At 40.2% G+C, this 14,617-nt stretch overlaps 1 protein-coding gene across 4 annotated transcripts in view; it reads right to left on the reverse strand.

Moving 5' to 3' along the window:
* KNTC1 (kinetochore associated 1) overlaps positions 1-14,617 on the reverse strand; it is a 102,982-nt gene that overhangs the window by 47,716 nt on the left and 40,649 nt on the right. For 3 of the 4 annotated variants that reach the window (XM_012447185.3, XM_012447183.3, XM_012447184.2), the window contains exons 23-37: positions 14,162-14,218; positions 13,968-14,069; positions 11,834-11,953; positions 11,605-11,748; positions 10,531-10,641; positions 9,238-9,341; positions 9,001-9,100; positions 8,216-8,350; positions 7,473-7,592; positions 5,682-5,754; positions 4,542-4,609; positions 3,316-3,596; positions 2,349-2,521; positions 1,803-1,900; positions 25-163 (exon numbers count right to left, since the gene is read on the reverse strand). In XM_012447185.3, coding sequence (XP_012302608.2) covers positions 25-163; positions 1,803-1,900; positions 2,349-2,521; positions 3,316-3,596; positions 4,542-4,609; positions 5,682-5,754; positions 7,473-7,592; positions 8,216-8,350; positions 9,001-9,100; positions 9,238-9,341; positions 10,531-10,641; positions 11,605-11,748; positions 11,834-11,953; positions 13,968-14,069; positions 14,162-14,218 — 1,825 coding nt within the window. The remainder of the gene's footprint in view (positions 1-24; positions 164-1,802; positions 1,901-2,348; positions 2,522-3,315; positions 3,597-4,541; positions 4,610-5,681; positions 5,755-7,472; positions 7,593-8,215; positions 8,351-9,000; positions 9,101-9,237; positions 9,342-10,530; positions 10,642-11,604; positions 11,749-11,833; positions 11,954-13,967; positions 14,070-14,161; positions 14,219-14,617) is intronic. The other variant, XM_021669930.2, reaches the window with a different exon arrangement.

Consider the following 14,617-nt stretch of genomic DNA (forward strand, 5'->3'; position numbering starts at 1 on the left):
AATAATAACACAAATAAGACTTACCAGCTAGAGGCACAAGAGATGAAATCAGTTCATAAATAACCGGCAGCACCATCTGTGACTCAAGAACAATTCCATCTTCACTGAAGAAGTCACTGTAAGACCACTCTTTATATGGATCTTTATGTGTCCCAAAAGAAGCCTAGGTGCCAAATCATACAAAAAAGAGAGAAGTCAGTTTGCTGCACAAGTAACAATCTTCAGCAAGCAGAATCCAGAATCAGATCTATGAGAGCCAAACATTTTATTTTATTTTAATTTATTTATTTTTGAGTCAAGAGTCTCACTCTCTGGCCCAGGCTGGAGTGCAATGAGGCAATCTCGGCATTCTTGGAGGCCTAATGTTTTGAAAGTGCAAATTAAAGCCAATAAAGTGATTAGAACAGAGAAGTGGCCTCATGCCCTTATGTTTTGTTTTGTGACATGGAGTCTCGCTCTGTCACCAAGGCTGAGTGCAGTGGTACAATCTTCGCTCACTGCAACATCTGCCTCGAGGGTTCAAGCGATTCTCCTGCCTCAGCCTCCCGAGAAACTTAGATTACAGGCGCACGACACCACACCTGGCTAGTGTTTGTATTTTTAGTAGAGACGGAGTTTCACCATGTTGGCCAGGCTGGTCTTAAACTCCCAACCTTAAGTAATCCACCCACCTCAGCCTCCCAAAGTGCTAAGGTTATAGGCATGAACCACCACACCTGGCCTTTATTTTAATTTTTAAACTTACAAGAGAGATGAGGTCTCACTGTGTTCCCCAGGTTGGTCTTGAACTCCTGGGCTCAAATAATCCTTCCACCACAGCCTCCCAAAGTGCTGGGATTATAAGGCATGAGGCCATCACATCTGGCCTAGAGCCAAACAGCTTGGATGGCCAAATACAACCACATACTGTGTTTCTTCTGGTCTATGGCTTATAGAAATTTCATTTTAAAGGCTGGGCACAGTGTCTCACGCCTGTAATCCCAGCACTTTGGGAGGCCGAGGTGGTGGATCATGAGGTCAGGAGTTCAAGACCAGCCTGGCCAAGAAGGTGAAACTCCATCTCTACTAAAAATACAAAAATCAGCCGGACATGGTGGCAGACACCTGTAATCCCAGCTACTCGAAAGGCTGAGGCAGGAGAATTGCTTGAATCTAGGAAATGGAGGTTGCAGTGAGCCAAGATTGCACCACTGTACTCTAGCCTGGGCGACAAAGCGAGACTACCTTCAAAAAAAAAAATTTAAGTTAAACTCTAAGAGAAAGACAATGTCAAGTGAGGCCTCGTTGGAGGCCCTGTGTTTTGAAAGATAGTGCAAATTAAAGCCAATAACATGACTGGAACAGAGAAGTGACCTCATGCCCTTATGCTATTTTCCAGTCTAGGCTACGAAAATATAAGAGGTGGATTCAGTATCTTCATAAACTTTGCAAATGAATAAAAAATGGGCCCGGTGCATTGGCTCATGCCTGTAATCCCAGCATTTTGGGAGGCTGAGGTGAGGTTATCACTTGAGCCCAGGAATTGAAAACCACCCTGGGCAAGATGGTGAGACCCTGTCTGTACAAAAAACTTTTTTTTACACTAGTCAGATGTGGTGGCACACACTTATAGTCCCAGCTACTCAGGAGGCTGATGTGGGAGGATTGCTTAAGCCCAGTTCAAGGGGGCAGTAAGTCTTGATTATGCCATTGCACTCCAGCCTGGGTGACAGAGCAAAATTCTGTCTCAAAAAAAAAAAAAAAAAGGTGCAAAATGAGTTGCCAGGGATTTGTTTAAGGGAAAAAACTCAAAAGTAACTTACTTTCATGAAGATTCCACAGTCATCCATTTGGCACTGTCTGGAAAGCTCTACAGCCATTAAAGTGTGTTTACATAATTCTAAAGCATCTAGTAAAAAATCTGAAAGAAAATAGAGAAAAATCACAAAACTGATATTCTATGTCTTCAGGACAATGAAAACAACCTTTTAATAATTACCATTTAAAATTCTAAGGAAGGCCACAATGTAGATACAAAGGTCTCCATATAGCTTTGACCACCCTAAAAACTCCCTTAAACCTTTTTCTCAAGCTTGGCTTTAAAATAAAACCAGATATGAGAGACAAGGAACTTCATAATCCTATGAAAGTAAGTAATGTCAATAGTCAAAAATGACATTGTTAATATTTTGAAATACTATCAAACAATAATCCTCAAAGAGAATCAATTATAAGCATCCCGTCATAAAATGGAGATGCTATCTCTAAACTGAGTACCGTGGTGTCTAATGGTAAAGAGACAGCATTTGGGAGACAAGCACGACATGAACCAGGGAGCATATAACTATGTATACTATAAATCTTGTTACCTGGACTGCAAATCGTGGCAGCTTGGCATGCTAGATCGTGTATCATGGAAGGAAAGTTCTGTCCCACAGGCACCGTCACTGGGACATTATCAGCCAACATCTGACAAAGCTTCTGACACGTCAGAAACAGCAATTTCCCAGTGTCAGCATTGCAGTGATACTTAAACAAGTCTCTTTGGAAGAAAGAAAGTATTGGTAGTTAGATTACTCACATTGAAAGTAGACGCATGTGCCTTTCTTGGTTTAATACATCACCACCACCATCAACACATAAATTGTCTTTTAAATGTTTTCGAGGTTTACAGTGTAGTTTTTCTTTTCTTTTTTTTTTTTCTGATACAGGGTCTAGCCCTACCGCCTAGGAAGGAGTTTAGTGGCGCAATCATGGCTCACTAGAGCCTCCAGGGTCAAGCAATCTTCTCACTTCAGACTCCAAAATAGCTGAGACTACAGGCGTGTGCCACCACACTCGGTTAATTTTTAAATTTTTTTGGTAGAGATGAGTTCTCACTATGTTGCTCAGGCTGGTCTCAAACTCCTGGGCTTAAGTAATCCTCCTGCCTTGGACTCCCAAAGTGCTGGGATTACAAGTGTGAGCCACCGCGCCCAACCTGTTTTTTTTTGTTTGTTTTTTTTTTGAGACTGAGTCTCGCTCTTGCCCAGGCTGGAGTGCAGTGGTGCAATCTCGGCTCACTGCAACCTCTGCCTCCCAGATCCAAGTGATTCGCATGCCTCAGCCTCCCAAGTAGCTGGGATTACAGGTGCCTGCCAGCCCACCTGGCTAATTTTTGTATTTTTAGTAGATGGGGTTTCACCATATTGGCCATGCTGGTCTCGAACTCCTGACCTCAAGAGATCCACCTGCCTCGGCCTATCAAAGTGCTGGGATTACAGGCATGAGCCACCGCACCTAGCCACAATTGTTATTTTCAGAGAAGCTATTCAGTTCAGGGATCTGGATTGTCACCTGCATTTTTTCAGTGCTGTTTTGATGTTCCCGTCTTTTAAGGCTCTCAGGGTCAGCTCTGCCTCCAGCTCTTGTTTGGACATCTGCAGGGCCAGCGCCTGTCTGTGTAGCTTTGAGTCCATGCTTGGGCTCCTCACCTCAGCAGCTATGGGCTCTAGGGTGCTCCTGGGTTTATGTTTCGCCTGTGCAACTTCATGAGCTTTAATGTATTGCTCACGGAGATCTGCTACTAGGGAACTATTGGTATAATCTTCAAATGAAAGAAAGACCTCAAAGTTCTCCTGTAATAAAGGTAAGCAAGACAAAGTCCCAAATCTGTTTAATCTATTGTTTAAAATAATCATTCTTATTAGTTTTTTTTTTTTTAATAATTTCAACTTTTTTTTTGAGACGTAGTTTCGCTCTTGTTGCCTAAACTGGAGTGCAATGGTGCAATCTCAGTTCACTGCAATCCCTGCCTCCCAGATTCAAGTGATTCTCCTGCCTCAGCCTTCCGAGTAGCTGGGATTACAGGCTCGTGCCACCATGACGGCTTATTTTATTTTTCGTAGAACCAGGATTTCACCATGTTGGACAGGCTGGTCTCAAACTCCTGACCTCAGGTGATCCGCCGGCCTTGGCCTCCCAAAGTGCTGGGATTACAGGCGTGAGCCACTGCACCCAGCCCTGTAATTTCAACTTTTATTTTAGATTCAGATATACATGTCTAGGTTTGTCACCTGGGAATACTGTGTGATGCTGAGGCTTGGAGTACCACTGATCCCATCACCCAGCACAGCACCTGATGGGTAGTTTTTCAACCTTTGCCCTCCTCCCCACCCCACCTCTGCCCAGTAGAGTTCCCAGTTGCTTTCATCTATTCATTCACTCATTCATTTTTAAGGCAGGATTTCACTTTGTTGCCCAGGCTGGAGTGCAGTGATACAAACACAGCTCCTACACCCTCCACCTCCCAGTCTCACATGATCCTTTTGCTTCAGCCTCCCAAATAGCTGGCACTACAGGCATGTGCCACCACACCCAGCTAATTTTTTGTATTTTCAGTAGAGACAGGGTTTCACCATGTTAGCCAGGATAGTCTCGATCTCCTGACCTCATGATCCGCCCGCCTCAGCCTCCCAAAGTGCTGGGATTACAGGCGTGAGCAGCTGTGCGGAAAACTTTAAGGAGGGACAAATGCACTGATTGGTCAAGTAATAATGTTTAACATGGCTCAACATGTTTACCTGTAAGCTAGCAACCTCTTTAAATAGTTTCAACATTTCTTCACATTCATCCTTCTTTTGCAGATTATCTGTAATTAAATTTTTAAAAATTATAGCAAACATACAAATTCTCTTATTATCAGAACTTTAAAAAGACATTTTAAGGCCGGGCATGATGGCTCATGGCTGTAATCTCAGCACTTTGGGAGGCCAAGGCAGATGGATCACAAGGTCAGGAAGTTAAGACCATCCTGACCAACATGGTGAAACCCTGTCTCTTAAAAAAAAAAAGAAACAAAAATAAATTTTAATTAGCTTTGGTTCTCTCATCTCAGGTCTTCAGTAGTTCTTTTCAGATGCTGAGATACAATAACTAAGCACAAAAAGAAATCTAATTTGAAAAAAATCTAATTATTATTATTATTTTTAGATGGAGTTTTGCTCTTGTTGCCCAGGCTGGAGTGTAATGGCGAGATCTCGGCTCACTGTAACCTCCGCCTCCCAGGTTCAAGCGATTCTCCTGCCTCGGCCTCCCAAGTAGCTGGAATTACAGGCGCATGCCAACATGCCTGGCTAATTTTTGTATTTTTAGTAGAGACGGGGCTTCAGTATGTTGGTCAAGCTAGTCTAGAACTCCTGACCTCATGATCTGCTTGCCTTGGCCTCCCAAAGTGCTGGGATTATAACCGTGAGCTACCGCGCCCGGCTAATTATTCTTTCAGGAGGTAGAAAACAGAAGTTTACGGGTTATAAGAAAAAGTCATTTTTCTGAAATAAATTGTAGCTTCCTTTTTTCCCCTGGAAAGTTATTTTCTTAACTGTTTTATTTAACTTTTAGTTCAAATGGCTTTCCCTCCGAACATAACCAAGTGATAAATGAGAAAAATGAGCAATGAGTGCCAGACACCAAGGAAATCTAGTTTAGCACTAAATAGTAACTGAAGCATATAAACAAACGATAGGTTGATTTTGCATGTGTCTGTTCTTACACTGCTGATAAAGAAAGAAAGGAAGAAAGACTTTTCATGAATAGGTAAGATCAATAAAGACAATCAGAGCCAGAAAAACTGTGGGTGTGGTGACAGTTGTCATTGATGCCTCTTTCTGAAGAGGATGAGCTCTGTAACAAAACTGAGATGAGAAAATAGAGGTAAAAGCTACCTTTCTGAATGTCACACAGTATCTTAAGAATGTCCACGGATGTCTTCGCTACAGACATTCTCCAGGCCTTGCCCTAAAAATAAATAAATAAAAGAAAAGAAAATCTATTTTATTTTCTGGTCACTTCAGTAGATCACATACAAATACATAAAAACCACAGCAGCAGAAAAGACAATCAGGGAGGAGTTCGGCAGCTGAGAAATGAATCGTTAATGAGCGTCATATGGGGTAGACATGAAAAACTCCAGTATAAACTCCTGGATATATGATTTATAAATACCAAAGAATATGCGACTCTCCCAAATAACCTTTCAGCTACGCTATGATTAACAGATCCTTATTCTCTTTTAGAGTTATTTACTATTTGAAAAAACATTTTGAAAAAGTTAAACAGAAGTCTAAAAAATGGCCTAGAGAACAGAAGTCTAATAAAGAATCACTACCTTTCGGCGACTACTAAAAAAAAAAGTTTTTTCTAAGACAAGGAAAAAAAGGAGATGCTTTAATTAAAAGACATGATGTATGTAAAATGCTTAGTAAGAGCCTTGGCAATAAAAAAATTCAAATATTTTCATAACGGGAGCAGTTCAAGCTAGTAGTTAAGAATACAGACTACAGCATTAGACAGTTTGAACTGAGGTTTTGCGCCTTTCTAATAACCTTGGGAAGAAGGCATTTACCTTAATATTTTAGTTTTTGAACTTAGTATATAAGGAGACAACAGTAGGAACTACTTTACAGCTTTGTTATGAACATGAAGTAGATAAAGTATTTAACCTAACACCTATTGCATAGTAAATATTAAGTGTTTAAAAACAACATTTTCCAAAAGGAAAAAACATTATTGAAATAGACTGAGTGAAGTTGGGAGGTATCTATCCTTAGGGGTTTAAAAATCCAACTATTGGCCAGGTGTGGTGGCTCACGCCTATAATCCCAGCATTTTGGAAGGCCGAGGAGGGGGGATCACTCGAAGACAGGAGTTTGAGACCAGCCTGCCCAACATGGTAAAACCCCCATCTCTACTAAAAATACATAAATTTGCCAGGTGTGGTGGTGCATGCTTGAGAGGCAGGAGAATTGCTTCAACCCAGAAGGCATCGGTTGCAGTGAGCCAAGATCGAGCCACTGCACTCTAGCCTGAGCGACAGAGCAAGACTCCATCTCAAAAAAGAAAAGAAAAGAAAACCTAACTACTGGGCATGGTGGGTACATGCCTGTAATCCCAGCTACTTGGGAGGCTAAGACTAGAAGAGAACTTAAACTCAGGAGTTTGAGATCAGTCTGGGCAACATATCAACACCTCATCTCCTATATATAATACTGAAAAAGGAGAAAAATTAAAAATCAGTAAAAATCCAACTATCCTGGAAAAATCAAGTATTTGGTTCCCTATCTGCAAAGAAGTAAACTCTCTTAAAACCATTTCTAAGCTTCAATGTTCTAATATTATGCTGATATTACGATTTGACAACAATTATGTCCTATATAACAAAAAATATTGTTTATATTGCAAGGCATTATAGAAACCTTTCATGTATAACAGCTACTTTAAGACACCCTCCAACCTGCAGCTCCCAGGTCATTCTGTGTGGGCTCAAGGAGCTACTCCAAGGCAGCCACAATTGTTTTTTATTTCCTAGCAGTAAATTTACCCAGGAATTTTTATACTAGGCCACCCTTGCAGTGAGAAAGGTAGATCTTCCTATGTGTAAGTCCATCTTTTCTATCCTATCGATTAATAGCCATAAAAACTGGATTTACTTATAATTTACTTAGTGAAAATCCCACCTCTTTAGAATGATCTGGCTCTTCTTGTAATGCCAATCGTGCCCATATGATGACTCTTTCTGCAGTTTTCTCAGCTTCAGCAGGAGGCAAAGACTTCAACAGAAGGAGACAGTCTTCACTCTATAAAAATGGTTTGAAAGAAAGAAAAAACAGCTGGTATTTGCAAAGGACATTGTGGACTTCCTTCTTCCTTTCTACTTAAAGATGAAAATACATCATTTGGAAAAATAGACTATCGTTCAATGTTTTAATAATCTGAAAATCCATTTTTATTTAATTTTAAGTTCTGGGATACACGTGCAGGCTTGTTACATGTGCCATAGTGGTTTGCTGCACCAATCAACCTGTCATCCACGTTTTAAGCCCTGCATGCGTCAGTTAACCATCCTGCTGCTGAAAATCCATTTTTAATAACAGCAAACAATCAAATAAATTTAAAATATAAAATATGATCCTAGGTACTGAAGATTTAATTCCTAGGCATTACTATGATTATAGAATTATATAAAAATAACAACACTTAAAAACACAATAGGCTGGGCACAGTAGTTTACACCGGTAATCCCAGCACTTTGGGAGGCTGAGGCAGGCAGATTACTTGAGGTCGGGAGTTTGAGACTAGCCTGGCCAACATGGTGAAACCCGACCACTGCACTCCAGCCTGGGAAATGAAGTGGGACCCTGTCTAAGAAAAACAAACAAACAAAGAAGCCATATGAAATGACAACATAAAACTTACAAACCTGTTCTCTATCAATCAGGTCAATAATTCTTAGACTGTAGATCTCATCATCAGACAACATAAACGCTTGGGCCACCTTTAAAGCATCTTCTAACGAAGACGGGACATCTTGTTTGAGAATGTATCTAACCACTCCCTAAAATAGACAATATGCACATTTCTTTGTTATGAAAACTCACAGAGAACCAAGAAATCATTTGCCCATAAGAGCAAAGTGGCCAAAAAATTAAAATGCAGCAGGTCAAGCACAGTGGGTCCTGCCTATAATCCCAACACTCTGGGAGTCCAATGCAGGTGAATCACAAGGTCAAGAGATCGAGACCATCCTGGCCAACATGGCGAAACCCTGTCTCTATTAAAAATACACAAATTAGCTGGGTGTGGTGGCGTATGCCTGTAGTTCCAGCTACTCAGGAGGCTAAGGCAAATTGAGTGAGCTGAGATCACGCCGCTGCACTCCAGCCTGGCGACAGAGCGAGATTCCATGTCAAAAAAAAAAAAAAGGGGGCAGCAAAAAACTAAATTGGATTAAAGATTAAAACATGATTTATATTCTGATCATTCCACAGTCCTGTCTTCTTTCTTCTTTAGCTTCTTCATTTTACTATTTGGTGTCTTTAATACTCTCATAAATAACTGAACACCTTATTAATATCATATCTAACAAAAGTAATGTAGTGAAAAAACCTGGCTCTATTAGCCTCCGAGAACATAAAATCCTCATTAAATTTCCCATGTTGCCCTAGAAATGAAAGAGAAAAAAGACTCTTCAAAGAGTGTAGTTACCATTATTTCCTTGTTTAAGAGATTCACCTCTCTTATTCCATAGCCTCGTAAAAGTTTTTTCATCTCCATTAGTGTGTAACTTTCCTGTAATAACTTGACTCTGAAAGCAAATTTATCGATATTAACACGGATTGTAAGGGATACAGTAAACAATATAAAAACATAAATGAATGTCAACTCAAAACACAACGCTTCTCCAAAGCACAAAAATCATTGTTTGGTAGACTGTAATCTTACTTGGGATGGTCCATTTCCAGGTGCTGCTTCACCAGCTGCTCCACAGCTGCACTCCAAGGAACCACTGCTGCATACATGATCTTGAGCACTGCATCAAATATGAGCTACAAAGAGATGCACGCATGGACAAGAAACAGCCCTCAGGTTTACAATGCATATAAGTGAACAGCACAGTTTAATGAGCAGAGCTCTTACATCAACCACATGGTAGTTTGAAAATATTTCATCCACTCACTGGAAAACCATATAGTTCTTCAGTTTTCACATACAGAGAACAATTTGACTATTTAAAAAAATTCAGAAGAGTATTTTGTCTACTGTAAGCTAAGAATACAGCTTTATTGCTTTCTAGGGTCTTGACAATGTCTAGGATTTTTTTTTTTTTTTTTTTGAGGCGGGGTTGTATTCCCATTGCCCAGGCTACAGTGCAGTGGTGCAATTATGGCTCAGTAGAGCCTCAACTTAAGGGACTCAGGTGATCCTCCCACCTCAGTCTCCCAAGTAGCTAGGACTACCGGTGTGCACCAACACACCCAGCTAATTTTTGTATTTTTTTGTAAAGACAGGGTTTTGCCATGTTGCCCAGGCAGGTCCCAAACTCCTGAGCTCAGGCAATCTGTCAGCCTTGGCTTCCAAAAGTGCTGGGATTACACGCACAAGCCATTGTGTCCAGCCTGTCTCTAGTTTAAAAACAGTTTTCATTATTTTATTTATATTTTATAGTGGTAACTAAAAACAGTGCCAAGTTAAAATAAAGGCACATTACAACACATTTAAAAATGTCTCACATTGCAGGGAATAACTGAAAAAGAAAAGTCAAGTCTCCATGTTTACATAACCACAGAAAAGCCTGGAAAGATATGCATGCAACTATGCATGGAGTTTCTCCTAGAGGTGGAAATGAGAAAACATTCACTTTTTATTTTCTGAATTAAAGAGAACAGATACTTTGGGAGGACAAAGAGGACAAGATCACTTGAGCCCAGGAGTTCGAGACCAGCCTGGGAAACATGGGGAAACCCCGTCTCTACAAAAAATACAAAAATTAGCCAGTCGTAGTAGCACGTGCCTATGGTCCCAACTACTCAGGAGGCTGAGGTGGGAGGATCCCTTCAGCCAGGGAGGTTGAGGCTGCAGTGAGCCATGACCATGTCACTATACTCCAGCCTGGGCAACAGAGCCAGACCCCATCTCAAACAAAAACAAATATATGTCACTTTTATGAAGAGAAAAAAGCTTTCAGAAAAGATCTAATGCTCAAAAGCAAAATGCAAATGGTCACTATTTACTTACGTCAGTGTCAGATAAACACCCTATTACTGCCATGGCCTTTGCTTCCCATGCTGTTTCAAAGAGTGATGTGGACTTTGATATGGATTTTGAGCTGCATCTCTTCAGTAAATCCTAAAAACGGATAAACACATATGTTTTTAAAAAATTAATGCCACATACAGCTAGATACAGATATATGGTCTTGATAGATGAGTTTAAAAAAAAAAAAAACCTAAAATTCTTATTAGTCATAAATGTTGAACAATGGTCTAAAAATACAAAACTGCTAAAACATTAGCCTTTAGTTTTATATGGTACAGAAAATTTAAGAATGAAACATTCTTGAAGAATCTACAAATAAGATTATTGTAGCACATTAATAATGTAAACAAGAAATAATTGCTAATATTTACTGAGCTCATGCTGCTATGATCTCACAACAGCCCTTTGAAGAAAGTATTGTGAAAGAAAAATATCTTGGGCCCCCCAAATCACTAAGGAAAACTTGGGCTGGAAACTGCTTAGGGCAAATCTGCCTCTCATTCTATCAGTGTTACACCTCTGTTCACTGAGATAGCTGTGTATCTGACTGCCTTCTTTGGAAAGGCTAATCAGAAACTGAAAAGAATGTTTGTGTATCACCTATCTGTGACCTGGAAGCTCCCCCAACTTGGAGTCTTCCTGCCTTTGCTTCAAGTTGTCCCACCTTTCCAGACCAAACCAATGTATTTCTTACATTTGCTGATTGATGTTTCATGTCTCCCTAAAATGCATAAAACCAAGCTGTGCCCAGACCAGCTTGGGCACATGTCATCAGGACTTCCTGATGCTGCGTCATGGGTGCGTCCTCAACCTCGGCAAAATAAACTTTCTAAATTAACTGAGACCTGTCTCAATTTTCTGAGTTTATAGTCCTAATATATCACCTTTTGCTCAAGAGGATTAGTAGCACAATTAACCCACATTCTTAACCAATTCAATATGCTGCATGAGTCCGACTGATAAAGGATATGACATTCCTTAGAGTTAAATATTTACTACAGTGCTACACCACATAGATCAAAGAAATATGACTAGATCTAAAGGAAAAGTTACCTCTATGTACAGCAAGAGAAGTTCCTCCTCCTGCAAGTCATGTTCCCTCATGTAAACTCTTATAAACTTCTCTAGGACAGAGGGAATAAGCTCCGGGGCCAGCACTTTATCAAACATTCGGAACACTATGCTGGTTGTATTTTCCTGGATGCCAAAAGAAAGATGGCATAAATACAGACTCTACCCATAATTTGATATACAAAGTAATTCTTATGACCTTGGACTTTACCTTCTCAAAATCAGATAGGGCTAATTTGCAGTTGTATCTCCTATGCAACGTGATCAACTCTCGCAAGTTATTTACCAAAGTCCTTAGCTGACATACTTCCTCTGTGTTCTGATAATCCTTCTAAAACAAAAGTGTTAAAGTTGTTACAGATATAAAAGAAAAGTGTGAAAGGGAAATGGAATCAGAATTCTTTCAGATAAAATAAGAAATGACCCTGGTTATGTACATAAGAAGAAATCTGCAACTTTAATCCAACTTATGCTCTAAATTTTGTAGAATTTAAACTAAATTAGCACAGATCAGAATCTGAAAGAAATTTTCTTCCTTTTAAAAAAAATTAGAAAAATTAAGAATATTAGTATATTTTTTCAGAATCGAAGTATACACAGTACACAGCATCATTTAGCTAACGCCCAGTATCCCATCTATCTATAGAGATTATATATCACAACCAGATATAAAGGTATAACATTTCCTAAAATTATATACAAGGAACACAACCTTCAATATTGATAAAAGTTAACCAACAGGGAACAGATAAAAACAATGTTTTACAGCAAGAGGAAAAAGCTCCTATATAGAAAAGTTGACTCGATAGATGATAGAACCTTTGAAAACTAATACTAGGCCAGGTGAGGTGGCTCAAGCCTGTAATCCTAGCACTTTGGGAGGCCAAAGAGGGCGGATCACCTGAGGTCAGGAGTTCAAGACCAGTCTGGCGAACATGGTGAAATCCTGTCTCTACTAAAAATACAAAAATTATCCAGATGTAGTGGCACACACCTGTAGTCAGCTACTTGAGAGGCTGAGGCAGGAGAATTGCTTGAACCCAGGAGTGGGAGGTTGCAGTGAGCCAAGATCTCACCACTGTACTCCAGCCTGAGGAACAGAGCAAGACTGTCTCAAAAAAGAAAAGATTAATTTTTTTCTTTTTTTTTTTTTGGAGATGGAGTCATGCTCGGTTCACTGAAACCTCTGCCTCCCAGGTTTAAGCAATTCTTTTGCTGCAGGCTCTCAAATAGCTGGGACTACAGGCACCCACCCCCATGCCTATTTTTTTTTGTATATTTACCAGAGACAGGGTTTCACCATGTTGATCAGGCTGGTCTCGAACTCTTGACCTCAAATGATCCACCGACCTTGGCCTCCCAAAGTGCTAGGATTACAGGCATGAGCCACAGTGCCAAGCCAAGATTTATTTTTCAAAGGACTGTCAAATGCTGCTAATGCAGAAAATCTCAATTATACCACTTAGCAGAATATTTATATAGTTCCCCTTCTGGTTGGTTCAACAGAGAAAAAGTGTTCATTAAAATAAGTTGAGGGGGGCCAGATGCAATAGCTCACACCTATAATCCCAGCACTTTGCGAGACCCAGGAGGGTGAATAATTTGAGGTCAGGAGTTTGAAGAACAGTCTGACCAAATTGTTGAAATCCTGATTCTACTAAAAATACAAAAAAATTAGCCGGAAATGGTGGTGGGTACCTTAAGTCCCAGCTATATGGGAGGCTGAGACAGAATTGTTTGAACCCAGGAAGTGGTGGTTGCAGTGAGCTGAGATTGCACCACTGCACTCCAGCCTGGGCGACAGGGTGAGACTCCAGCTCAAACAACCAAACAAAAAATGGGTTGAGGGGGCTGGGCACCATAGCTCACACCTATAATCCCAGCACTTTGGGAGGCCCAGGTGGCTGGATCGCTTAGCCCGGGAGTTCAAGACCAGCCTTGGCAACGTGGCAAAACCTTGTCTTTACAAAAAACACAAAAATCAGTCAGGTGTAGTGATGCGCACAGGTAGTCCCAGCTACTTAGGAGGCTGAGGTTGGAAGATCATTTGAACCCAGGAAGTTGAGGGTGCAGTGAGCTGGAATGTTGCACCACTACATTCCAGCCTGGGCAACAGAGTGAGACCTTGTTTCAAAAATAAATAAATAAAACAGGTTGAAGTTGTAACACAAATATCAGAAAGAAAAAAATCCAATTTTCCTTCATGTGGATTTGAAAGGCACAAAACAAAGAACAAAAAACCAGAAAGAAGATGATATATTTCCAGATACTTCACATACATGCAGACAAACCCTTTCAGGTAAACTGACTGTTTCATTACTAAAAATCTGCTTTCCACATCATACCAAGGAAATCCAACGCCAAGAAGATGCCAATCCCAACTCATCTGGTTTTTCTGCTGTGAAAAATAGCTCTGCCAACTGAAGTCCATTTTCTGGCCAATTTGCCTTTAAAAAATATTACAGACAGTTCAAAACAATGTTTTATGCTGTTGGAAGTGTGAAAAATGCCTTTTTACTGTTAATTAGATCAGTATTACCTTATCAGTTAATTCAAGGTTCCTGGCTGCTTGTTCCAACCATTTTGCAAGAATTACCTGAAACAGATCATTTAAAAACAAAATTCTTAATGGATAATCACTGATGTAACTAAAAACCTCCATGATTTTCTTTTATTCCTTTAGAAATTTATTTTGCCCATAAACGTCTTATCTACGATTTTTTTGTGTGTGTGTGGGTACACATCAGGTGTACATACTTGTGGAGTACATGAGATGTGTTAATACAGGCATGGTATGTGAAATAATCACATCATGGAGAATAGGGTATCCATCCCCTTTGTGTTACAAACAATCCAATTACACTCTTAGTTTTTTTTTTTTGGAAACGGAGTCTTCCTCTGTCTCTCAGGCTGGAGTGCAGTGGTTCAGTCTTGGCTCACTACATCTTTCCCCTCCCAGGTTCAAGTGATTCTTCTGCTTCAGCCTCCCGAGTAG

This window comes from Aotus nancymaae, unplaced genomic scaffold (genome assembly GCF_030222135.1).
Source record: "Aotus nancymaae isolate 86718 unplaced genomic scaffold, 86718_ANA_hifiasm-v0.15.2.pri h1tg000021l, whole genome shotgun sequence".
In the NCBI taxonomy this organism is placed as follows: Eukaryota; Metazoa; Chordata; class Mammalia; order Primates; family Aotidae; genus Aotus; species Aotus nancymaae.